Source organism: Lampris incognitus, chromosome 20, assembly GCF_029633865.1.
Source record: "Lampris incognitus isolate fLamInc1 chromosome 20, fLamInc1.hap2, whole genome shotgun sequence".
NCBI classification, from domain to species: Eukaryota; Metazoa; Chordata; class Actinopteri; order Lampriformes; family Lampridae; genus Lampris; species Lampris incognitus.
In genome coordinates this window covers 33,400,548-33,427,398 of record NC_079230.1, presented here as the reverse complement: position 1 = coordinate 33,427,398, position 26,851 = coordinate 33,400,548, and the positions used below count along the sequence as shown (strand labels likewise).

Below are 26,851 nucleotides of genomic sequence, written 5' to 3'. Positions count from 1 at the left end.
TTCCCTCTGCACAGCGCCCTGCCCACCTGATGCAGAATACATTGAATGTGGCCCAGCTTGTATACCAAGCTGTAAGGATCCCTCCACCAACTGTACCGGTTCCTGTATAAGTGCCTGCTTCTGTAAACCTGGCTTCGTGTTCAAGGGCCGGCGATGCGTGCCACTGGAGAAGTGCGGGTGCCTGGATGACAGCAGTAACTATTATGAGGTCAGGGAATAGATTGCTCTTAATTGTCCATACACTTTGTCTGGTAGAGAGATGATGAGGGTGTAATGAAATAACATCACGATGCAAAACTAGGTCAGATTAGAGGAAATTATATAGGGGGGATTAAAATAGCATGAGATAACAAATTAGATGACAAGAAGTATGATAAAAAATGAGATAGTAAAAAACAAGAACAAATTAGATGACAAGAAGTATGATTATAACAAGGGAGTGCTGTTCAGTTTTTCTGCAAAACTCATCCTGCATTTACAGAAATTCAAAACGTCCCAAATGTACCCAATGAAAAAAGGTTGTACAGAATAACAACATGACATGCTGGCACAGGGGACCTATATTTCTGACAGTGTTTACTTTGTAAATAACAACAGGTCCTATGACTGCTATGCACTGTGACTGTGCAGAACTGATTGTTTGCGTTGTGTCTTCCTTCTAAGCCTGGAGAGATCATCTTTGGTGATGGCTGCTCTCGGCTGTGTCGCTGTGCAGGGAACTACACCCTGCAGTGTGTTGATAATTCCTGTGACCCGACTGAGGAGTGTCGTGAGGTCAACGGCATCTCAGGCTGCTATCCTAAAGGTATTTACTACAGGCACTGATATAACGCCCTGACACGCCGGCAACATTTTAAGACAATTTACATGTGCGATATGGAAAACTGTCCAAGTCCCAAACCAAATGTTGAATATACTATGTGACCTGGAAAACAGACTGTGAAATGACAATACACCTCATAATCTCAGTAGCTGATGACAACAATGCAGGGAGTCCTTTCCAAGATAGATCCTTAGTGCAGCTCAACTCCATTCACATAAAACATGTGAAGAATTGAAATTACAATTAGAATGTGAGGGCGCCTGGGTAGCATAGTGGTCTATTCCATTGCCTAGCAACACGGGGATCACCAGTTCAACTCCCTGTGTTGCCTCCGGCTTGGTCGGGCGTCCCTACAGACACAGTTGCGGGTGGGAAGCCGGATGTGGGTATGTGCCCTGGTCACTGCACTAGCGCCTCCTCTGGTTGGTCGGGGCGCTTGTTAGGGGGGGAGGGGGAACTGGGGGGAATAGCGTGATCCTCCCACGTGCTACGTCCCCCTGGTGAAACTCCTCACTGTCAGGTGAAAAGAAGCGGCTGGTGACTCCACATGTATGGGAGGAGACGTGGTAGTCTGCAGCCCTCCCCGGACCAGCAGAGGGGGTGGAGCAGAGACCGGGACGGCTCAGGGGAGTGGGGTAATTGACCAAGTACAATTTGGGAGAAAAAAGGGGAAATATATCCTCAAATGAAAATCAACAAAATTATATATATATATATATATATATATAATTTTCAGGAGTGTCCTTTGTCCAAATGTCAAATCCACAAATGTTCGGCTGTTGCCTTGGTCTCCAGTCACGTCACCTGGACACTTCTTGTGTTGTTTTTGTGATTGTGGGAACATCTGGAGAGCTTTGATATGACAAATTAACATGACAACACCAGGAAGTGATAACTTAATGAAAATAACTCCTCCCGTCATCTCTCAGGCACATCCACCTGCATAGCATCTGGTGATCCTCACTACACCACTTTTGACAAGCGAAAGTACAACTTCATGGGCAACTGCAGCTACGTCATGTCTGAACCCTGCAACAGCACGGCCCTGCCCCACTTCGAGGTGCACACTGACAACGAAAACCGCTACAACAGACCTTCCATCTCCTACCTGAAGGCCGTGCATGTGTATGTGCGTAAGGTGAAGATCTCCATCCTTAAGGGAGGCTCTGTACAGGTAAGGAGCAGACAGAGGAGAGGAGAACCAAGACAAAGAAAGAAAGAAAGAAAGAAAGAAAGAAAGAAAGAAAGAAAGAAAGAAAGAAAGAAAGAAAGAGAGCAGTCTTAAAACACTAACAAAGCTGCCAGATTTACATGGCTCTTTATACACAAAAGAGGACAGGAGAAGGAAGAGAACATTGAGCAGGATGAAAAAGTGGTCTTCTTTGACAGCTTCCATGGAACAATCAGAATCAGAGTCACTTTGTTGTGTACATGAGATGAACCGACACGTCGTTTCCACAGCCCACAGCAGTGCAACACAAACACAACAACACATCCGAGAACCACGAAAACACACATATCCAAACTACCGTATCCCAACTAACGTATCCAAATTAACGTATCCAAACTAACGTATCCAAATTAACGTATCCAAACTAACGTATCCAAATTAATGTATCCAAACTAACGTATCCAAACTACCGTATCCAAACTAACGTATCCAAACTAACGTATCCAAATTAACGTATCCAAATTAACGTATCCAAATTAACGTATCCAAATTAACGTATCCAAATTAACGTATCCAAACTAATGTATCCAAACTAACGTATCCAAATTAACGTATCCAAATTAACGTATCCAAATTAACGTATCCAAATTAACGTATCCAAACTAACGTATCCAAACTAACGTATCCAAATTAACGTATCCAAATTAACGTATCCAAATTAACGTATCCAAACTAATGTATCCAAACTAACGTATCCAAACTAACTTATCCAAACTACTACTACTACTACTACTACTACTACTACTACTACTAGGTCGTCACAGTGGATCATCCGTTTCCATCTTTTCCTGTCTTCTGTGTCTTCCTCTGCCACACCAGCCACCTGCATGTCCTCCCTCACCACATCCATAAACCTTCCTCTTCTCCTCTTCCCTGGCAGCTCCATATTCAGCATCCTTCTCCCAGTATACCCAGCATCTCTCCTCCACACATGTCCACACCATCTCAATCTTGTCTCTCTTGCTTTGTCTCCAAACCGTCCAACCTGAGCTGTCCCTCTAATATACTCGTTCCTAATCCTGTCCTTCTTCATCACTCCCAATGAAAATCTTATCATCTTCATCTCTGCCACCTCCAGCTCCACCTCCTGTCTTTTCATCAGTGCCAACGTCTCCAAACCATATAACATAGCTGGTCTCACAACCATCTTGTAAACCTTCCCTTTAACTCTTGCTGGTACCCTTCTGTCACAAATCACTCCTGACACTCTTCTCCACCCACTCCACCCTGCCTGCTCTCTCTTCTTCACCTCTCTCCTGCACTCCCCGTTACTTTGGACAGTTGACCCCAAGTATTTAAACTCAAATGCCTTTGTCACCTCCACTCCTTGCATCCTGACCATTCCACTGTCCTCCCTCTCATTCACGCATAGGTATTCCATCTTGCTCCTACTGACTTTCATTCCTCTTCTCTCCAGTGCATACCTCCACCTCTCCAGGCTCTCCTCCACCTGCACCCTACTCTCGCTACAGATCACAATGTCATCCGCGAACATCATAGTCCACGGAGACTCCTGCCTGATCTTGTCCGTCAACCTGTCCATCACCATTGCAAACAAGAAAGGGCTCAGAGCCGATCCTTGATGTAACCCCACCTCCACCTTGAACCCATCTGTCATTCCAACCGCACACCTCACCATTGTCACACTTCCCTCATACATATCCTGCACCACTCCTACATACTTCTCTGCTACTCCTGACTTCCTCATACAATACCACACCTCCTCTCTCGGCACTCTGTCATAAGCTTTCTCTAAATCTACAAAGACACAATGCAACTCTTTCTGGCCTTCTCTATACTTCTCAATCAACATTCTCAAAGCAAACATCGCATCTGTGGTGCTCTTTCGTGGCATGAAACCATACTGCTGCTGCTGATCATCACCTCTCCTCTTAACCTAGCTTCTATTACTATTTCCCAAATCTTCATGCTGTGGCTGATCAACTTTATACCTCTGTAGTTGCTACAGTTCTGCACATCACCCTTGTTCTTGAAAATCGGTACCAGTATGCTTCTTCTCCACTCCTCAGGCATCCTCTCACTTTCCAGGATTGTGTTAAACAATCTAGTTAAAAACTCCACTGCCATCTCTCCTAAACATCTCCATGCCTCCACGGGTATGTCATCAGGACCAACTGCCTTTCCACTGTTCATCCTCTTCATAGCTGCCCTCACTTCCTCCTTGCTAATCCACTGAACTTCCTGATCCACTATCCCTACATCATCCAACCTTCTCTCTCTCTCATTTTCTTCATTCATCAGCCCCTCAAAGTACTCCTTCCACCTTCTCAGCACACTCTCCTCGCTTGTCAGCACATTTCCATCTCTATCCTTGATCGCCCTAACTTGCTGCACATCCTTTGCAGCTCGGTCCCTCTGTCTAGCCAATCGGTACAAGTCCTCTTCTCCTTCCTTAGTGTCTAATCTGTCATACAACTCACCATACGCCTTTTCCTTTGCCTTTGCCACCTCTCTCTTTGCTTTACGCTGCATCTCCTTGTACTCCTGTCTACTTTCTTCATCTCTCTGACTATCCCACTTCTTCTTTGCCAACCTTTTCCTCTGTATAATTTGCTGTACTTCCTCATTCCACCACCAAGTCTCCTTGTCGTCCTTCCTCTGTCCTGATGACACACCAAGTACCTTCCTAGCTGTCTCCCTCACTATTTCTGCAGTGGTTTTCCAGCCATCTGGCAACTCTTCACTACCACCCAGTGCCTGTGTTAACTCCTGCCTGAACTCCACACAACAGTCTTCCTTCTTCAACTTCCACCATTTGATCTTCGGCTGTGTCTTCACTCTCTTCCTCTTCTTGGTCTCCAAAGTCATCCTACAGACCACCATCTGATGCTGCCTAGCTACGTTCTCCCCTGTCACCACCTTGCAGTCTCCAATCCCTTTTAGATGGCGCCTTCTACATAAGATATAGTCCACCTGTGTGCACTTTCCTCCACTCTTGTACGTCACCCTGTGTTCCTCCCTCTTCTTGAAATATGTATTCACCACAGCCATTTCCATCCTTTTCACAAAATCCACCACCACCATCTGTCCTTCCACATTTCTCTCCTTGATTCCATACCTTCCCATCACCTCCTCATCACCTCTGTTCCCTTCACCAACATGTCCATTGAAGTCCGCTCCAATCACCCCTCTCTCCTCCTTGGGTACCCTCTCCACCATGTCGTCCAACTCACTCCAGAATTCTTCTTTTTCATCCATCTCACACCCAACTTGTGGGGCATATGTGCTGATAACATTCAGCAATACACCTTCAATTTCCAGCTTCATACTCATCACTCTGTCTGACACTCTCTTCACCTCCAGCACGCTCTTGACATACTCTTCCTTCAGAATTACCCCTACCCCATTTCTCCTCCCATTCATACCATGGTAGAAGGGTTTGAACCCACCTCCGATACTCCTGGCGTTACTCCCCTTCCACCTGGTCTCTTGCACACACAGTAACTGCTAGCCCATGCAGACCGGCAGTTCCAACAGTCCTCCTGGCTGGCGTTCGTCCCCTCGGACAACGATTTTTGTTTAGTTTGGATATGTGTGTTAGTGTGGATATGTGTGTTAGTGTGGGTGTGTGTGTTAGTTTGGGTGTGTGTGTTAGTGTGGATATGTGTGTTAGTGTGGATATGTGTGTTAGTGTGGATATGGGTGTTAGTGTGGGTGTGTGTGTTAGTTTGGGTGTGTGTGTTAGTTTGGGTGTGTGTGTTAGTGTGGATATGGGTGTTAGTGTGGGTGTGTGTGTTAGTTTGGGTGTGTGTGTTAGTGTGGGTATGTGTGTTAGTGTGGGTGTGTGTGTTAGTTTGGGTGTGTGTGTTAGTGTGGATATGTGTGTTAGTGTGGATATGGGTGTTAGTGTGGATATGGGTGTTAGTGTGGGTATGTGTGTTAGTGTGGGTATGTGTGTTAGTGTGGGTATGTGTGTTAGTGTGGGTATGTGTGTTAGTGTGGGTGTGTTAGTGTGGGTATGTGTGTTAGTGTGGGTGTGTGTGTTAGTTTGGGTGTGTGTGTTGGTGTGGATATGGGTGTTAGTGTGGATATGGGTGTTAGTGTGGATATGGGTGTTGCTGTGGGTATGTGTGTTGGTGTGGGTGTGTGTGTTAGTGTGGGTATGTGTGTTAGTGTGGGTGTGTTAGTGTGGGTATGTGTGTTAGTGTGGGTGTGTTTGTTAGTGTGGGTATGTGTGTTGGTGTGGGTGTGTGTGTTAGTGTTGGTGTGTGTGTTAGTGTGGGTATGTGTGTTAGTGTGGGTATGTGTGTTAGTGTGGGTATGTGTGTTAGTGTGGGTATGTGTGTTAGTGTGGGTATGTGTGTTAGTGTGGGTGTGTTTGTTAGTGTGGGTATGTGTGTTAGTGTTGGTGTGTTTGTTAGTGTGGGTATGTGTGTTGGTGTGGGTGTGTGTGTTAGTGTGGGTATGTGTGTTAGTGTGGGTATGTGTGTTAGTGTGGGTATGTGTGTTAGTGTGGGTATGTGTGTTAGTGTGGGTATGTGTGTTAGTGTTGGTATGTGTGTTAGTGTGGGTATGTGTGTTAGTGTGGGTGTGTTAGTGTGGGTATGTGTGTTGGTGTGGGTGTGTGTGTTAGTGTTGGTATGTGTGTTAGTGTGGGTATGTGTGTTAGTGTGGGTATGTGTGTTAGTGTGGGTGTGTGTGTTAGTGTGGGTATGTGTGTTAGTGTGGGTATGTGTTTTAGTGTGGGTATGTGTGTTAGTGTGGGTATGTGTGTTGGTGTGGGTGTGTGTGTTAGTGTGGGTATGTGTGTTAGTGTGGGTATGTGTGTTAGTGTGGGTATGTGTGTTAGTGTGGGTGTGTGTGTTAGTGTGGGTATGTGTGTTAGTGTGGGTATGTGTGTTAGTGTGGGTGTGTTAGTGTGGGTATGTGTGTTAGTGTGGGTGTGTTTGTTAGTGTGGGTATGTGTGTTGGTGTGGGTGTGTGTGTTAGTGTGGGTATGTGTGTTAGTGTGGGTATGTGTGTTAGTGTGGGTATGTGTGTTAGTGTGGGTATGTGTGTTAGTGTGGGTATGGGTGTTAGTGTGGATATGGGTGTTGGTGTGGGTATGTGTGTGGGTATGTGTGTGGGTATGTGTGTTAGTGTGGGTATGTGTGTGGGTATGTGTGTTAGTGTGGGTATGTGTGTTAGTGTGGGTATGTGTTTTAGTGTGGGTATGTGTGTTAGTGTGGGTATGTGTGTTAGTGTGGGTATGGGTGTTAGTGTGGATATGGGTGTTGGTGTGGGTATGTGTGTGGGTATGTGTGTGGGTATGTGTGTTAGTGTGGGTATGTGTGTGGGTATGTGTGTTAGTGTGGGTATGTGTGTGGGTATGTGTGTTAGTGTGGGTATGTGTGTTAGTGTGGGTATGTGTGTTAGTGTGGGTATGTGTGTTAGTGTGGGTATGTGTGTGGGTATGTGTGTTAGTGTGGGTATGTGTGTTAGTGTGGGTGTGTTTGTTAGTGTGGGTATGTGTGTTAGTGTGGGTATGTGTGTTAGTGTGGGTATGTGTGTTAGTGTGGGTGTGTTTGTTAGTGTGGGTATGTGTGTTGGTGTGGGTATGTGTGTTAGTGTGGGTATGTGTGTTAGTGTGGGTATGTGTGTTAGTGTGGATATGGGTGTTAGTGTGGATATGGGTGTTGGTGTGGGTATGTGTGTGGGTATGTGTGTGGGTATGTGTGTTAGTGTGGGTATGTGTGTGGGTATGTGTGTTAGTGTGGGTATGTGTGTTAGTGTGGATATGGGTGTTAGTGTGGATATGGGTGTTAGTGTGGGTATGTGTGTTAGTGTGGATATGGGTGTTAGTGTGGATATGGGTGTTGGTGTGGGTATGTGTGTGGGTATGTGTGTGGGTATGTGTGTTAGTGTGGGTATGTGTGTGGGTATGTGTGTTAGTGTGGGTATGTGTGCGTGTGAACGAGGGAGTGGGTCTGTAAGTGCTTGGCGATGTGGCTGTAAACATGGACGTCACCATGCTGAACCCTGCTGTTCTCTACATCCGTGGTAGCTGAACGGGACCAAGGTGAACCTGCCAGTGACTCCAGTCTCCGGTGTGTCGGTGTTCAAGTCCGGCAAACACTACACCGTGGCCATGGACTTTGGCGTGACTGTTCGCTACGATGGAAACCACTTCATGGACATTAAAGTCATCAAGGAGTGAGTCAACATTTGACAGTGGCTCATTCTGTTGCCCCTAAAGGAGGGGCTCGATAGCTCAGTGGTGTAGTACGTATGACAGATGCCCTGTAGGGGCACTTTTGAAATGGCTGCCTCTCATTAGTCAAACACAAAGCTACATGTGCTGAGAAGGACATATCTGTCAGTCTCCAACACGCTCGCATGTTTTTTAACGTTGCACCTTTGAAATACAGCTATAAGAACCAGCTGTGTGGGCTGTGTGGAAACTACAACGGGGATGCCAGAGACGACTTCCGTAAACCGGATGGCTCTCAGACCCACAACCCAAACCACTTCGGACACAGTTGGGTCACCGATCCCAAGTGAGTAAATCTGTAAAAAGTGCAATCAACCATATACAGAGGCGCACCTTGGACACCCTGGACAGGCCGCCAGTCCGTCATAGAGCTGACACACACACACACACACACACACACACACACACACACACACACACACACACACACACACACACACACACACACACGCAGGCAGGCAGGCAGGCAGGCTACACGGGTCAAGTCAGTTTTATTTGTATAAACCAATGTGATAAATTACGGGCGGTACGGTGGTGCAGTGGTTAGCGCGGTCACCTCACAACAAGAAGGTTCTGGGTTCGAGCCCCGGGGTAGTCCAACCTTGAGGGCTGTCCCGGGTCGTCCTCTGTGTGGAGTTTGCGTGTCTGCATGGGTTTCCTCCAGGGGCTCCGGTTTCCTCCCACAGTCCAAAGACGTAGGTCAGGTGAATCAGCCATACTAACTTGTCCCTAGGTGCGAATGTGTGTGTGTGTGTGTGTGTGTGTGTGTGTGTGTGTGTGTGTGTGTGTGTGTGGTCACAAAAAGATGAGCAGAACATTTTGAGACTCTTGAACCAGCCCTCCCCAACACATCCCTCAGTCTTGGATGAACTACCTGTCCGCCCCACCATCCAAGCCCTTGACCTTCCACCGGCCTTTGAAGAGGTTCATTGTGCAGTTAGGTCGCTGAACAATACCAAGACCCCTGGCCCTGACAGCAGCCCTGCAGAGGTCTTTAAACAGGGAGGCTACCTCTGCACCCGTGCACTTCTCCTGTTCATCTCACACATATGGAAGAACGAAACCGTCCCTCAGCAGTGGAGGGATGCTAACATCATCTCCATATATATAAAGGCAAAGGAGACAAGTCCCTCTGTCCCCCATTTCACTACTGGCTGTTGCTGGAAGAATCCTGGCCAGAGTCATGCTACACAGGCTGGTAAAACACATCTCAGAGGAGCTGTTGCCTGAGTCACAGTGTGGGTTCAGGAGGAATAGGAGTACTGTGGACATGGTGTTCACAGCACGGCACCTCCAGGAGAAGTGTAGGGAGCAACACCAGGACCTCGTCATAGCCTTCATCCACCTGTCAAAGGCTTTTGACATCCTATGGAACTCCCTCCTGAAGTTTGGCTGCCCACAAAGGTTTGTCACCATCCTTCAACAATTTCATGTGGGGATGATGGCACGTGGGACCATTGGAGGCCAGGAATCCGAGCCCTTCAGGGTGTGCACCGGGGTACGTCAGGGGTGCATCCTTGCTCCAGTTCTTTTTAACGTCTTCCTCCTGTGTGTGATATTGCTGCTCCACAAGGAAATCAGGAAGGACAGTGGGGTTACTGTGGACTTCAGACTAGATGGAAACCTATTTAACATCCGTAGGCTCCAAGCGGTCACAAAAATGACATGTGAGCACATCATGGAGTTACAGTACGCAGATGACTGTGCAGTTGTGGCCCATACATCCGAGGCACTACAAGCTACCCTTGCAGCTGCTGCAAGGGCGTATGGTAGGCTTGGGCTCTCTATAAATGTGACAAAGACTGAAGTAGTATGCCAGTGGGCATCTACTCCTCCATCTCATTCACCAACCTTCAACATCTCCGACAAACCACTTGCAACAGTGGAATCCTTCAAATACCTGGGCAGCTTCCCCCCTTACGACTGCAGCATCGACAGGGAGATGCAAAACCAGATTAAGCAAGCGTCCTCCTCTTTTGGCAGACTTAGGAGAAGGGTCTTTCAAAACAAAGACCTCAACCTCCACACCAAAATATCTGTCTACTTGGCAGTCGTCATCACGACTCTCCTCTACAGCTGTGAGGCGTGGACCCTGTACAGCCACCACCTCAGGATGCTTGAGGCCTTCCACAGCAGATGCCTACAATGCATCCTGAGGATAACCTGGCGTGACCAAGTGCCCCATACTGAAATACTCCACAAGACCAACTGCATCAGCATGGAGGCTACCGTCACCCAGCACCAACTTCGATGGCTCGGTCACGTCATCAGGATGCCGAACGAGTGCTTACCGTGTAAAGTGCTGTATGGCCAGCTACATCTTGGCCGCCGCTTGGCAGGGGGCCAGAAAAACGGTACAAAGACCAGCTGAAGACCATCATAAAGAAGTGCGGCCTGAACCCGAGCCAGCTGGAAGACACTGCCGCCCAACGCTCCATCTGGTGACAGCTCTATCAACAAGGGGTGCAAAAGCTCAAGAAGGACCGGGGTGATTGACGGACCAGGAGATGACTAAAGAGACATGAAGCCAGTGCCACACCTACACCCCCAGTCAGTACACCTACACCCCCAGTCAGTACACCTACACCCCCAGTCAGTACACCTACACCCCCAGTCAGTGCACCTACACCCCCAGTCAGTGCTCTCACCTGTTCTGTCTGTGGCAGACAGTGTGGATCGCGGATTGGGCTTTACAGCCATAAGAAGACTCACAAGTGATAGGCTTGTCATCATCGGACACGACAGACAACCTCAAACAAGTAAGTGTGTGTTTTTGTGTGCGTGCGTGCGTGCGTGCGTGTGTGTGTGTGTGTGTGTGTGTGTGTGTGTGTGGGCCCTGTGATGGGCTGGCAGCCTGTCCAGGGTGTCTCCCTGCCTGCCACCCAATGACTGCTGGGATAAGCTTCAGCATCCCCGTGACCCTGAGAGCAGGATAAGCGGTTTGGCTAATGGATGGATGGATGGAATTTGACAAATTACACATTTGCCTCAGTGGGCTTTACAGCAACACAACATCCTGTCCTTAGACCCTCACATCAGAGAAGGAACAACTCCCTGAAATAACCCTTTAACAGGGAGACAACATAGGAAGAAACCTCAGGGAGAGCAACAGAGGAGGAATATCTCTCCCAAGATGGACAACGTGCAATGGATGTTGTGTTTACACAATTTACACAATACAACAGGGACACTCAGTTTAATGGTCCAGGGCCTACACGGGTCAGTACACAGGAGAACCAGACAGGGAAGGGACAGGTAGGCAAAACAGGTTCAAAACTCAAGTTGTAGTTATTGGGTTTTCAGTCCAAAAAGGTGAACAGATCCACCGATGGGCAGGCAAGAGAAACCAGGTCCAGGAAACAGGCAGAAGACTTCTAACACGGGTAGACTAGTAAAACGAGACTTGCTGAACTGCTAGACCTCTTGGCTGAATACACATGAGAGTCTGACAGGGGGACCAGCGGAGCTGATGACAGCTGGGAGCTCATGAGGGAACGGGGAACAGCTGATGAAAATGAGGAACAGCTGATGAGGGAACGGGGGGGGTAGCTGATGAAGGAATAGGGAACGGCAAGTGAGGGAACGGGGAACAGCTGATGAGGGAATGGGGAACAGCTGATGAGGGAATAGGGAACAGCCAATGCGGGAATGGGGAACAACTGATGAGGGAATGGGGACAGCTAATGAGGAAACGGGGAACAGCTGATGAAGGAAAGGGGAACAGCTGATGAGGGAATGGGGAACAGCTGATGAGGGAATGGGGAACAGCTGATGAGGGAATTTGGAACAGCTGATGAGGGAATAGGGAACAGCCAATGCGGGAATGGGGAACAACTGATGAGGGAATGGGGACAGCTAATGAGGAAACGGGGAACAGCTGATGGAGGAAAGGGGAACAGCTGATGAGGGAATGGGGAACAGCTGATGAGGGAATGGGGAACAGCTGATGAAGGAAAGCGGAACAGCTGAGGAGGGAATGGGGATCAGCTGATGAGGGAATGGGGGACAGCTGATGAGGGAATGGGGAACAGCTGATGAGGGAATGGGGATCAGCTGGTGAAGGAAAGGGGAACAGCTGATGAGGGAATGGGGAACAGCTGATGAGGGAATGGGGAACAAGGGTGGGCTGCAGGCAGGAACTCACACGACAAGACAGGTGAACATCAAAATAAAGCAGGAAAGACAACAGAATGGTAAAGGTACTTGGCAGACTGACTCAACGGTGGAAGACAATGACTGATGAAAATCACTGAGTGAAGTGAACTGGGAGACTAAACTAAACTATGAGCCACAGTAACATGACGGACTGGGAGACAACACCCTCCTCCTCTCATCCCTTCACATGAATGACGCGCACAATGGAAATGTCATGTAACTTAAGGATTGAAAGGTTACTTTATAAAGATAGGAATTGTTGACATGCACAGAGTACCTGTAATGCTCTGCCTGTCTCCAGCTGTCATAAGGAACCCAACACCACCATCCCAGGCTGTACGGGGCAGGAGCAGGATCTGTATGAGAGCTCTGGATACTGTGGCATCCTGCTGGACACGAAGGGCCCGTTTGCTGCTTGTCACCCCAAAGTGAACCCCAATGTAAGTGGTCTCACACACAGACACACACACAGACACACACGGAGTCACCCTATACTTGGGGGGACCCCTCCCCTCACTGACTACATTCATTCCCTAACCCTAACCTTAACCATCATAACTCCATGTCTAACCTTACCCCTTACCCTCACCATCACGTGTGCTGATGCTGCCCAGTAATCCAGGTAAGCAAATCACAGAAGGGTGAATCACTTCATCTGGACACAACATGTACTGACAGATACGTTTCATCATCTTCTAAGTGACCTCTTCAGTCACACCTGACTGCAGGTGTCCCCACCCTTATAAACAATACAGTTGCATAATGACCAAAACCAAAGACCAGTTTCTTACTCAAATACGTGTGTGACCATTAACTAGACTTTCAAAGGCCACGTGTACTATTCGCAGGGGATCGGGGAATGTTGCAATCACAGCACTGTCAGATGGTGACAGATGTACTCTTAGTCTCCTAAGATACATAAACAGGATGTGCTGTTAAGGATTAACAGATGTGATGTTTGCTTTGAGAATGTTGATGGAGAAGTATAGAGGAGGCCAGAAGGAGTTACATTGTGTCTTTGTGGATGTAGAGAAAGCATACGACAGGGTGCTGAGAGAGGAGGTGTGGTATTGTATGAGGAAGTCGGGAGTGGCAGGGAAGTATGTAGGAGTGGTGCAGGATATGTATGAGGGAAGTGTGGAGGTGGGGAGGTGTGTGGTTGGAATAACAGATGGGTTCAAGGTGGAGGTGGGAGTACATCAAGGATCGGCTCTGAGCCCTTTCTTGTTTGCAGTGGTGATGGACAGGTTGATGGACGAGATCAGGCAGGAGTCTCCATGGACGATGATGTTCACAGATGACATTGTGATCCGTAGCGAGAGTAGGGTGCAGGTGGAGGAGAGCCTGGAGAGGTGGAGGTATGCACTGGAGAGAAGAGGAATGGAAGTCAGTAGGAGCAAGATGTGACCCATGCGTGAACATATGCAAGAGTACATCTGTCACCGTCTTACAGTGCTGAGATTTTAGACATTCCCCCGTCCTCTGTGAATAGTACACATGGCCACTCTAACTCTAATGGTCACAACATTTGCATATGAAACCGATTGCCGGTTCAGTCGTTATCCTTATTATACAACTGTGCTGTGCTGGTGGGATACCTGCGGTCAGCTGAGACGGCCGAAGTCACCTAGTGATGAAACGTTTGTCCCACTAAACGTTGTGTGCAGATGAACTGATTTAGGTTTCTGGGATTTCCTAACCGGCATTACTGAGCATGCATGAGAGAGCTGTGACGAAATGCTGTCACGTGCTGACTGGACTCAGCAAAATGGCAGTTCCTCCACAGCTGAACAGCTTCTTAACTACGTTTCCAAGATTTCTGGAGAACGACTTCCCTTTCTTGCTAGTTAGTGGACCAACCGACCCACACATCAAGTTTACTTCGACACACAGAATCACGTGTATTGCAAGGCAGCAGATTTCAGCCTTCCAGCAGAGAAAATCACAGTGCGTGTGTGTGTGTGTGTGTGTGTGTGTGTGTGTGTGTGTGTGTGTGTGTGTGTGTGTGTGTGTGTGTGTGTGTGTGTGTGTGTGTGTGTGTGTGTGTGTGTCCTAAAAGAACTATTTCAGAGACTGTCTGTTTGACCTGTGCGAGCTTGACGGAGCCAAACCCATTCTGTGTGAGGCCATCGAAGCCTATGTGAACGAGTGCCAGGACCGCGGGGTCAGCATCGGACCCTGGAGAAATGAAACCTTCTGCCGTGAGTGGAGGCTTAAATACACTGAGGGCAGCAGGGAGAAGAACGATGAGTGCAAAAAGCTGATGTAGGGATGAATAGTGTAATAGATGAATTGTCAAATAGATGAACTGACGGCACGGTGGCACAGCGGTTAGCGCTGTCGTCTTGCAGCAAGAAGGTCCTGGGTGCGAACCCCAGGGTTGTCCAACCTAGGGGGTCATCCCAGGTTCTCTTCTCCCTGTGTCTGCGTGGGTTTCCCCACCATCAGAAAGACATGCATGTTAGGGTTAATACTCCTGTCTGTGCCCCTGAGCAAGGCAGTGGGAAAAGAACTGGATTTGGTCCCCGGGTGCTGCACGGCAGCTGCCCACTGGTCCATGCTACACAGCTAGGATGGGGTTAATGCTACACAGCTAAGATGGGGTAAATGCTACACAGCTAGGATGGGGTAAATGCTACACAGCTAGGATGGGGTAAATGCTACACAGCTAGGATGGGGTTAATGCTACACAGCTAAGACGGGGTAAATGCTACACAGCTAGGATGGGGTAAATGCTACACAGCTAGGATGGGGTAAATGCTACACAGGTAGGATGGGGTTAATGCTACACAGCTAAGATGGGGTAAATGCTACACAGCTAGGATGGGGTAAATGCTACACAGCTAGGATGGGGTAAATGCTACACAGCTAGGATGGGGTTAATGCTACACAGCTAAGATGGGGTAAATGCTACACAGCTAGGATGGGGTAAATGCTACACAGCTAGGATGGGGTAAATGCTACACAGCTAGGATGGGGTTAATGCTACACAGCTAAGATGGGGTAAATGCTACACAGCTAGGATGGGGTAAATGCTACACAGCTAGGATGGGGTAAATGCTACACAGCTAGGATGGGGTTAATGCTACACAGCTAAGATGGGGTAAATGCTACACAGCTAGGATGGGGTAAATGCTACACAGCTAGGATGGGGTAAATGCTACACAGCTAAGATGGGGTAAATGCTACACAGCTAGGATGACGTAAATGCTACACAGCTAGGATGGGGTAAATGCTACACAGCTAGGATGGGGTAAATGCTACACAGCTAGGATGGGGATTAATAGAGTATGGCCTGGCGGCCTGTCCAGCGTGTCTCCCCGCCTGCCGCCCAGTGACTGCTGGGATAGGCTCCAGCACCCCCACCAACCTGAGAGCAGGATGAGCGGTTGGATAATGGATGGAAAAAAATTGAATATACAAATGAATAGAAAGAGGGAAATCTGGGACTAAGGGAGGTTAGGCAGGTAGGATAGATAGATAATGTGATGGATCAAAATAGCTGATAGATTATGCATAATATCTTAGGTCCTTCATGTAAAATGTCTTCCTCAGAATGTATTTTGATGAACTGAAAACGGCATTCTGCCATCACCTGCAGAGCCCTCAGTAACACATCATTCACTGCACCCTCGTCTCTCTTGCTCTTCTTCCTCCAGCCCTCAAATGCCCTGCTGACAGTCACTTTGAGCCGTGTGCGGACCCCTGCCAGGACACCTGTGTGGGGAAACCCTCCAGCGGCTGCTCGGGCCCCTGCTCAGAGGCCTGCGTGTGTGACCCTGGCTACGTGTTGAGCGCTGACAAATGCGTGAAGAAGAGCTCATGTGGCTGCAAGGACACGAATGGACAATATCACGAGGTCAAGTACACACCAAGACCCCACCCTGTCTGTTAAGGGGCTTCAACATGTGTTGGAAAGGTTTATGAATCCACGTTTGCCGTTACAAATGACCCTTGACTCATAGGTTTCCCTCTCCCTTCTGTCTTACGCTGTCCCGATCTCTCAGAATGGGGATGAGTTCTACCTTGACGACTGTATGTTAAAGTGCAAGTGTGACCGACCCTTCGTCACCTGTGCGTCCTCCGAATGCCCTCCACAGAGTGAATGTAAGCTCCAAGGAGGAGAGCTCGGCTGCTACCCCACTAGTAAGTTCCCCCACATCAAATGACCCGCTACTTTACTTTTATTATAGTCCAAACAAACCAAGCAGCACTGGGAATTAACTGCGTATGTGAGTAAAGGGTAATTATATACCCTTCTCCTGGATCGCCACCTCGCCGTGGTGGAGAAGCTTGTGTGTACCAATGGTCCCAAGAGCTATGCCGCCCAGAGCTTGGCTCCTGGTAGGGTCACCCAAGGTGGACAGGTCAAGGGGGAGGTTCCACACAAAGCGTGATCCAACAAAGACCCCAACGGCGAAACAGGCGGAAGATGTCCCCAGGTCACAATGGCAGTGAAGGTGGATGAAGGCTGCAACAGAGGGTGGTGCCCAGGCGCCTTGGTTCTCCATGCCATTGGACTCTGTTCACAAAGACCATGTGGTGGCTGCAGGAGCATCAGCCACTCCACATAAAAAGCTGCCACGCACAGGCGTCCTCTCACAAGGACCTAGAAGGAGGACAGCCATACTCGACCCCGACTGACCGCTGATGATGATGATGATGAATTATATACCCTTCATTCAAGGGTACTAAGCTGAATGTTCCTCGGTTAAATCAAAGTCCACTGCTGAAGCAATTTAAGGTTAATGCATCTGCTTCATAGGCGGTGCTAGGGCACCAGGTGTGGAGTAGGCAGCTTCGCAAATCCTTATAGTAAAAGTAACAAAAACAAAAAATTTTTTCTTTTTTTAAAAAACTTACTTCTGGTTTTTCCCTTTTTCTCCCAGTTTAGTGGCCAATCGCTCCCTATTCTGATTCAAACCCCCACCCTCGCACTGCATGCGTTCGCCACCTGCATCTCTCCGGCCGGCAGTCTGGAAGGAGACGCCTCCACCTCTGTGACAAGGCGACTCCAGGCCGAACCACTGCTTTTTCCCCCCGCACACACACGCACACACACACACGCACACACGCACACACACACACACACACACACACACACACACACACACACACACACGCACACGCACACACACACACGCATGTGACGGACACAAGCCGATTCCGCCCCCCTCCTGCTGAGGGCGCTGCCAATGATTGCTGCTTCATTGAGTCCGGCCATAGTCGGATCTGACGAGACCGGGACGCGAACCGTGGTCCCCAGTGGACAACTGGACCGACACAAAGCCGATGCTTAGACCGCTACACCACGGCGGACCCACAAACCCCACATTTTAAATCAGATAAGCTGAGCTGGCTGAGTGTAAAACACACTACACACCGTTTAACGTGTTCTGCAAACCAGCCTGCTGATGTGTGAGTCTTTGGCACTGCATCATGACTCAGTAACAGGTCTGGCATAGGCCTTGTAGTTGGTCACCAAGAGTGCCACCTTGTGGTGGGTGCTGGTCATCTGCAAAGAGACCTTTCCTCATTTTCTGCCCCGAGGTAACAAACAAATAAATAAATAAATACAGCACATCTTTCCTAAACCGTAGAGGGAAAGATTCTCTCGCTTCCTCGCAGCTTAATAGTGTAGTGATTCATGGATAAAATAACGGGACCCTGCAAACTTCATGTTAAAAGTCGTGTTAATTAATGGTACAAATGTGTCCGTCCGATTCTCTGTAATATGTCTCCAATCTGTCGCAGTTCATTTCAACCAAGTGAGGCGCTGTTCAACTAGCCGCTCTCTGCAGCACAACTACGAGTTTTACTGCCACACCTCAGAGGGTTGAAGTGTTTGACGAAGTGAATGATAATTAATCTCAGTATATCTGAAGAAACGAGGCTTATTCCAACTCAGCATGCTTCAGGAAATGTGAGTTAACGTTAGCCGAGAGAGAAATATTCTGCCTCCGTGCAGCGTTGACGGGCTGAGGTCTGTTACCCGGGCTAATCCGCTAAATGGAGTTTCTGTCACATCCAAGTTTCCAATAGAAACGTAGGAGAAATAGAAATGTAGAAGTACCGACCGTCACACAACAGCTACAGGACGACGTCACACCAACATGTTGGATACGAAGTAAAGACAAGTCGCTCGTGACACTGAGTTATCGATCATGTCATGCACTGGTGACGTGTAGTGGGGCCAGCAGTTCCCACCTGCCCCTGATGCAGACATGACCCAGGATAGATAGATAGGGTTTCTAGGATTAATGTTACATTTGTAACAGCGCCACCTACAGCTGATTCATAGCATTTGTACATAGTCTGTGCTTCACCAATTTTTATTCTTCCTTTTAGTTTGAACAAGATGCAGATGCCCGTGTTGAAGGGGATTTCACCGATGGCTTTGTGTATGTGTTATCAGTACGGACCAGTACAGAAGTGGATTGAGGCAGAGTCCTCAGTACTTTGTTGACAGAGAAATCAACTTTCTCCTGCTCACAGTGCCTACATGTACAAGAGTGCATTGCACATAAACATCTGTATCATCGGCCATAAAGTCTTCTGTGCTCGTGTTGTGGGACGTCATTTCCACCAACGGGGATTCAGCTTAGCCGAGAGAGCGAGGATGAGTAGTGTGTTTGGGGTGGGTTAGAGTAGAAACCCCGCCAGGCTGGAGTTTCCCAGCCACCGAATGACGCCACAACACATCACACTGAAACGAGCTCTGTCTCACTGCTGCCCCATATAGAGCAGGAAGCATCAGGAACAACTGCAGGTCTCTTTCTTGTGCCGCCCCTTTTGCAGAAAGACCGAAAGTCTTTGAATCTTCCCTTTAAAATGTCAGTTGTTCTTCAGCAATTATAACAACTTAAAACCAAACAAGGGCTTACCTCTCCATCAGCTCTCTTGTCATGGTTGAGGGGATAATGACCTACAGCCCTCTCTTGCCTCTTGTTCTTTTTGACGCTTTACACAACGCACAACATGTCTGAGACAAGGTGGTACTGAAAAACAAGCCAGATCCTCTTACTGCCAGTGTGCAGACTGGATTGTCAACTTCATAACAAAACATGAACATAAAATACATAAAATACAAAACATAAAATACAAGCTCTTTTGGTGTACTTGTGATCTTCGTAATACACGGCTTACTTGTGATCCGGTTTTGAGGGAATGCACAAGGGTGTGACGGGTGCACCTCGCCAGCACCCTGCCACCACACATCAGTGTGTATTTACTGTGTGTATTTTGCTGTAGGCTGGACTAGTTTTAGCTGTATGCAGTTTGCTGATGACGCTCTTCTCTCTCTTTAAGGCTCACAGGACTGTGTGGTCTCAGGCGATCCTCACTACACCACCTTCGACAAAAAGTTCTACAGCTTCATGGGCACTTGTACCTACACACTGGCCAGGGCCTGCAAGAACAACACAGGTAAACACACACACACACCACACACCCACACACACACACACACCACAGCTAAATACAGCAGGTTTAACTGTTCTCGTTCAATTTGGTGTGGCATTGGTGTTGAAATCGTCAGCAGAGTGCTAAGTCACACACACATACATACATACATACATATATACACACACACACACACACACACACACACACACACACACATATATATATATATATATATATATATATATATATATGCAATGCACACGCGCGCGCACACACACACATATATATGTGTATGTATGTATGTATGTAAATATAAATATATAGGTGTTGCTTTAACCTTTCCTCCTCTCGGGTACAGGTCCATGGTTTTCCGTGGAGGGGAAGAATGAGGAGAGGGGTGTGTCAGGTGTCTCCTACCTTAAGAAGCTCTATGTCACCATTGATGGAATTACTGTCACACTGATGAAGAACAGAAGGACAATGGTCAGTATGTCCAAAATATGCCTGTCCAGTACAAACATTCATTAGAAGTTGATAATCCCAGCAAACATTTTATGTAAAGACGCGTTTTCACAAACACAAAGTAGTATGGAGTCATGTGTTCATCATCCTAAAGTGCTCCAGGTAGGATAGCAAGGTGATTACACAGACACTTGCCTCACCTGAAGACCCGGTTTACAAGCACTGGGAAAACACCATCCTGTACTGCACACCACATCCTGTACTGCACACCACATGCTGTACTGCACACCACATCCTGTACTGCACACCACATCCTGTACTGCACACCACATCCTGTACTGCACACCACATGCTGTACTACACACCACATGCTGTACTGCACACCACATGCTGTACTGCACACCACATGCTGTACTGCACACCACATCCTGTACTGCACACCACATCCTGTACTGCACACCACTACACACCACATGCTGTACTACACACCACATGCTGTACAGCACACCACATGCTGTACTACACACCACATGCTGTACTGCACACCACATGCTGTACTACACACCACATCCTGTACTGCACACCACATCCTGTACTGCACACCACATGCTGTACTACACACCACATCCTGTACTGCACACCACATGCTGTACTGCACACCACTACACACCACATGCTGTACTGCACACCACATGCTGTACTACACACCACATCCTGTACTGCACACCACATGCTGTACTACACACCACATGCTGTACTACACACCACATGCTGTACTACACACCACATGCTGTACTGCACACCACGTGCTGTACTGCGGTGCTGAACAGCACAGGCTCAGGGGCATGGGCAGGAGTAGTAACCCTGACATGCATGTCTTTCTGATGGTGGGAGGAAACCCACACAGACACAGGGAGAACATCTGGACTCCACACAGAAAGGACCTGGGACGGCCTGGGGCTCGAACCCAGAACCTTCTTGCTGTGAGGAACAGTGCTGACCACTGAGACACTGTGCCGCCTAGAGACAGAGAAGGGGTGGGGGGGGGGGCAGAATAGAAGAGCAGAAGAGGAGGAGAGGGTTAGCTGGAGGGCTGGAAGTGGTACAGTTGAGATGTGGTCCTGCTCCTGAAACTCACTAGACAAACTTCAAATACTTTGGGAAATTACCTTTAAAATCCATCAGTCTTGTAACTAGACAAAACTTGCATACTTTGCAGTGCTTTTGTCCACAAACACACACACACACACACACACACACACACACACACACACACACACACACACACACACCATAAATACCACAAATATTCTGTGTCATTATTTCCACCTTGTTATCTGTCTCTATCTCTAGTCTTCATGTGCTGTCCATACGTTTGCACAAGGCGGTGATGACTCAGCTGCATAACTTCTCTCTGTGCTGTGTCATAACTCTCTGTGATGTGTCATAACTCTCTGTGATGTGTCATAACTCTCTGTGCTGTGTCATAACTTCTCTGTGCTGTGTCATAACTTCTCTGTGCTGTGTCATAACTCTCTGTGCTGTGTCATAACTCTTTGTGCTGTGTCATAACTCTCTCTGTGTGCTGTGTCATAACTCTCTCTGTGTGATGTGTCATAACTCTCTGCGCTGTGTCATAACTCTCTCTCTGTGCTGTGTCATAACTCTTTGTGCTGTGTCATAACTCTCTCTGTGTGCTGTGTCATAACTCTCTCTGTGTGATGTGTCATAACTCTCTCTGTGCTGTGTCATAACTCTCTGTGCTGTGTCATAACTCTTACTGTGATGTGTCATAACTCTCTCTGTGCTGTGTCATAACTCTTACTGTGCTGTGTCATAACTCTCTGTGATGTGTCATAACTCTCTGTGTGATGTGTCATAACTCTCTCTGTGTGCTGTGTCATAACTCTCTGTGCTGTGTCATAACTTCTCTGTGCTGTGTCATAACTCTCTGTGATGTGTCATAACTCTCTGTGATGTGTCATAACTCTCTGTGCTGTGTCATAACTCTCTCTGTGTGCTGTGTCATAACTCTCTGTGCTGTGTCATAACTCTCTGTGATGTGTCATAACTCTCTGCGCTGTGTCATAACTCTCTCTGTGTGCTGTGTCATAACTCTCTGTGTGCTGTGTCATAACTCTCTCTGTGTGCTGTGTCATAACTCTCTCTGTGTGCTGTGTCATAACTCTCTGTGTGCTGTGTCATAACTCTCTCTGTGTGCTGTGTCATAACTCTCTGTGTGCTGTGTCATAACTCTCTCTGTGTGCTGTGTCATAACTCTCTGCGCTGTGTCATAACTCTCTCTGTGTGCTGTGTCATAACTCTCTCTGTGTGCTGTGTCATAACTCTCTGCGCTGTGTCATAACTCTCTCTGTGTGCTGTGTCATAACTCTCTCTGTGTGATGTGTCATAACTCTCTCTGTGATGTGTCATAACTCTCTCTGTGTGATGTGTCATAACTCTCTCTGCGCTGTGTCATAACTCTCTCTGTGTGCTGTGTCATAACTCTCTCTGTGCGCTGTGTCATAACTCTCTCTGTGTGCTGTGTCATAACTCTCTCTGTGTGCTGTGTCATAACTCTCTCTGTGTGCTGTGTCATAACTCTCTCTGTGTGATGTGTCATAACTCTCTCTGTGATGTGTCATAACTCTCTCTGTGTGCTGTGTCATAACTCTCTCTGTGTGCTGTGTCATAACTCTCTCTGTGTGATGTGTCATAACTCTTACTGTGCTGTGTCATAACTCTCTCTGTGTGCTGTGTCATAACTCTCTCTGTGTGCTGTGTCATAACTCTCTCTGTGTGATGTGTCATAACTCTCTGTGCCGTCTCATAATCCTCCCCTACATTCATCAGCTTCATCCTCCCACATCAAACTGGCTTTACAGCAGGAACGCTTGTCTCATCCTCTCCTGCAATATTCCAGGAGCTCAGAGATCCAAACCCTCATGTTTTACTAACCTTTACATCTTCTTCTCACCTCCCTTCTCTACTCCCTCTTGTCCCCCCTCTTCTCTCCTCTCTACTCCCTGTTCTCTCCTCCCTGTTCTGACTCCCTCCTCTCTCCCCTCTCTTCTCTCCTCCCTGTTCTCTCCTCCCTTCACTACTCCCTGTTCTCCTCCCTATTCTCTCCTCCCTGTTCTCTCCTCCCTTCACTACTCCCTGTTCTCCTCCCTGTTCTCTCCTCCCTTCACTACTCCCTGTTCTCCTCCCTATTCTCTCCTCCCTTCTCTCCTCCCTTCTCTCCTCCCTTCTCTCCTCCCTTCTCTCCTCCCTGTTCTCTCCTCTCTTCTCTCCTCCCTGTTCTATACTCCCTCGTCTCTCCTCCCTCTTCTCTCCTCCCTGTTCTCTTCTCTCCTCTCTCCTCTTCTCTCCTCCCTCTTCTCTCCTCCCTGTTCTCTTCTCTCCTCTCTCCTCTTCTCTCCTCCCTCCTCTCCTCACTCTACTCTCCTCCCTCTTCTCCCCTACCTGTTCTTGCCTACCTCTTCTTCTCCCTTTTTTCTCCTCCCTCTTCTCTCCTCCCTCTTCTCTCCTCCCTGTTCTCTTCTCTCCTCTCTCCTCTTCTCTCCTCCCTCTTCTCTCCTCCCTGTTCTCTTCTCTCCTCTCTCCTCCCTCCTCTCCTCACTCTACTCTCCTCCCTCTTCTCCCCTACCTGTTCTTGCCTACCTCTTCTTCTCCCTTTTTTCTCCTCCCTTTTTTCTCCTCCCTCTTCTCCTCACTTTTTTCTCCTCCCTCTTCTCTCCTCCCTGTTCTCTTCTCTCCTCTCTCCGTCTTCTCTCCTCCCTCCGTCTGCCTCCTGTTTGTAGGTAAACGGGCTCCGGGTGGCCCTGCCTCATTCCCCGTCTCCTCACGTGTCCTTGTCCCTGGCGGGCCAGTTCATCACCCTGCAGACCACGTGGGGCCTCCGGGTGCGCTGGGATGGAAACCACTACGTGCAGATCTCCGTGCCCAGGTGGGCTCAGTAATGACACAATGCGCACTAAAATGGAATGAGAATGGACTTCATGGGGTGTGTGTGTGTGTGTGTGTGTGTGTGTGTGTGTGTGTGTGTGTGTGTGTGTACAGAATGTGCGTGTTGTAGTCGGCAGTGAGGTGGGGATATGATGCTAGCTCTGACTGTACAGTAAGGAGCGTGAATGTGAATAATGTGTCACAAGCAGGACACCGTCTATATCTTCATGTCAATAGGTTCTCTTCAAAGCTGTGTAAGAAACCCAAGGAGCGATGGTACTGCAGCCCCCACTGTAGCCCCCACTAGTAAGCCTGTAGCCCCCACTGTTAAGCCTGTAGCCCCCACTGTAGCCCCCACTGTTAAGCCTGTAGCCCCCGCTGTAGCCCCCACTGTAGCCCCCACTGTAGCCCCCACTGTTAAGCCTGTAGCCCCCACTGTAGCCTGTAGCCCCCACTGTAGCCCCCACTGTAGCCCCCGTTGTTAAGCCTGCAGCCCCCACTGTAGCCCCAACTGTAGCCCCCACTGTTAAGCCTGTAGCCCCCACTGTAGCCTGTAGCCCCCACTGTTAAGCCTGTAGCTCCCGCTGTAGCCCCACTGTTAAGCCTGTAGCCCCCGCTGTAGCCTGTAGCCCCCACTGTAGCCCCCGCTGTAGCCCCCGCTGTTAAGCCTGTAGCCCCCGCTGTAGCCTGTAGCCCCCACTGTAGCCCCTGCTGTTAAGCCTGTAGCCCCCGCTGTAGCCTGTAGCCCCCACTGTAGCCCCCGCTGTAGCCCCCGCTGTTAAGCCTGTAGCCCCCGCTGTAGCCTGTAGCCCCCACTGTAGCCCCCACTGTTAAGCCTGTAGCCCCCGCTGTTAAGCCTGTAGCCCCCGCTGTAGCCTGTAGCCCCCACTGTAGCCCCACTGTTAAGCCTGTAGCCCCCGCTGTAGCCTGTAGCCCCCACTGTAGCCCCCGCTGTAGCCCCCGCTGTTAAGCCTGTAGCCCCCGCTGTAGCCTGTAGCCCCCACTGTAGCCCCCGCTGTAGCCCCCGCTGTTAAGCCTGTAGCCCCCGCTGTAGCCTGTAGCCCCCACTGTAGCCCCCGCTGTTAAGCCTGTAGCCCCCGCTGTAGCCTGTAGCCCCCACTGTAGGCCCCGCTGTAGCCCCCGCTGTTAAGCCTGTAGCCCCCGCTGTAGCCTGTAGCCCCCACTGTAGCCCCCACTGTTAAGCCTGTAGCCCCTACTGTAGCCCCCGCTGTAGCCCCCGCTGTTAAGCCTGTAGCCCCCGCTGTAGCCTGTAGCCCCCACTGTAGCCCCCACTGTTAAGCCTGTAGCCCCTACTGTAGCCCCCGCTGTAGCCCCCACTTTTAAGCCTGTAGCCCCCACTGTAGCCTGTAGCCCCCACTTTTAAGCCTGTAGCCCCCGCTGTAGCCTGTAGCCCCCACTGTAGCCTGTAGCCCCCACTTTTAAGCCTGTAGCCCCCGCTGTAGCCTGTAGCCCCCACTGTAGCCCCCGCTGTAGCCCCCACTGTTAAGCCTGTAGCCCCCACTGTAGCTCCCGCTGTAGCCCCCGCTGTTAAGCCTGTAGCCCCCGCTGTAGCCTGTAGCCCCCGCTGTAGCTCCCGCTGTAGCCCCCCACAAGTCACACAAACAGATCTTCTACCAAACATCTTTATACTTGTGGTTGTCAGGTTTCTCTCTGCCAGCCCGTGCTAGTTTCCCCCGAAGACTTGTCAGCATGTTCCCATAAAGTACCAAAGCAGCTGACATGGTCTCTGGGCTGCTTCAGAACCTCTCCTCTGTTAACTTCTACCCCTGTCTCTCTGCTCCTGCACAGCTCCTACTGACGTGGTCTCTGGGCTGCTTCAGAACCTCTCCTCTGTTAACTTCTACCCCTGTCTCTTTGCTCCTGCACAGCTCCTACTGACGTGGTCTCTGGGCTGCTTCAGAACCTCTCCTCTGTTAACTTCTACCCCTGTCTCTCTGCTCCTGCACAGCTCCTACTGACGTGGTCTCTGGGCTGCTTCAGAACCTCTCCTCTGTTAACTTCTACCCCTGTCTCTCTGCTCCTGCACAGCTCCTCCTGACGTGGTCTCTGGGCTGCTTCAGAACCTCTCCTCTGTTAACTTCTACCCCTGTCTCTCTGCTCCTGCACAGCTCCTACTCCGACAACATGTGTGGCTTGTGTGGGGACTATGACGGCAACCCAAACAACGACTTCACCAAACCAGACGGCACCTTGGTGGGGAACGTCAACGACTTCGGCAACAGCTGGCAGTCAGAGGAGGATGAGGATGACTCGTGAGTGCCTTCCTCTGACACGGCTCACCACGATCTGGGAATTTCCTGATTTCCTCCAAAGTTCTGTGGAATGGCATCTCTTAGAGCCATCCCTACAACCCTACATACACGTGACAGACCCCCCCCCACTCCCGTGTCCTGGGGTGTGTGGACCCCTGTGATTGTGTATTCCCACCAAACGCGAAGTGAATGTTCACCTCGCTCTACGTGCGCGAGTTTGATTGCAGGATCATTTGTTTTTATTTGCGTTACTTGCGTAAGTTTGGCCGCAGGATCGAGTATGCAAACCCACGGAGATCAGCTTGTCCTCCACTTTCTGACTCATCAGGACGTCGGTGACGTCA

General features: G+C 49.1%; 1 protein-coding gene across 1 annotated transcript in view; it reads left to right on the top strand.

Moving 5' to 3' along the window:
• The window catches only part of zanl (zonadhesin, like), a 142,863-nt gene that overhangs the window by 13,577 nt on the left and 102,435 nt on the right, over nucleotides 1-26,851 (top strand). The window contains exons 10-22 of the mRNA XM_056300246.1: nucleotides 15-208; nucleotides 664-805; nucleotides 1,753-1,997; nucleotides 8,059-8,207; nucleotides 8,423-8,551; nucleotides 12,722-12,860; nucleotides 14,480-14,621; nucleotides 16,080-16,279; nucleotides 16,428-16,566; nucleotides 19,729-19,845; nucleotides 20,183-20,307; nucleotides 24,090-24,235; nucleotides 26,364-26,507. Of these exons, the coding sequence (XP_056156221.1) occupies nucleotides 15-208; nucleotides 664-805; nucleotides 1,753-1,997; nucleotides 8,059-8,207; nucleotides 8,423-8,551; nucleotides 12,722-12,860; nucleotides 14,480-14,621; nucleotides 16,080-16,279; nucleotides 16,428-16,566; nucleotides 19,729-19,845; nucleotides 20,183-20,307; nucleotides 24,090-24,235; nucleotides 26,364-26,507 (2,011 nt within the window). The remainder of the gene's footprint in view (nucleotides 1-14; nucleotides 209-663; nucleotides 806-1,752; nucleotides 1,998-8,058; nucleotides 8,208-8,422; nucleotides 8,552-12,721; nucleotides 12,861-14,479; nucleotides 14,622-16,079; nucleotides 16,280-16,427; nucleotides 16,567-19,728; nucleotides 19,846-20,182; nucleotides 20,308-24,089; nucleotides 24,236-26,363; nucleotides 26,508-26,851) is intronic.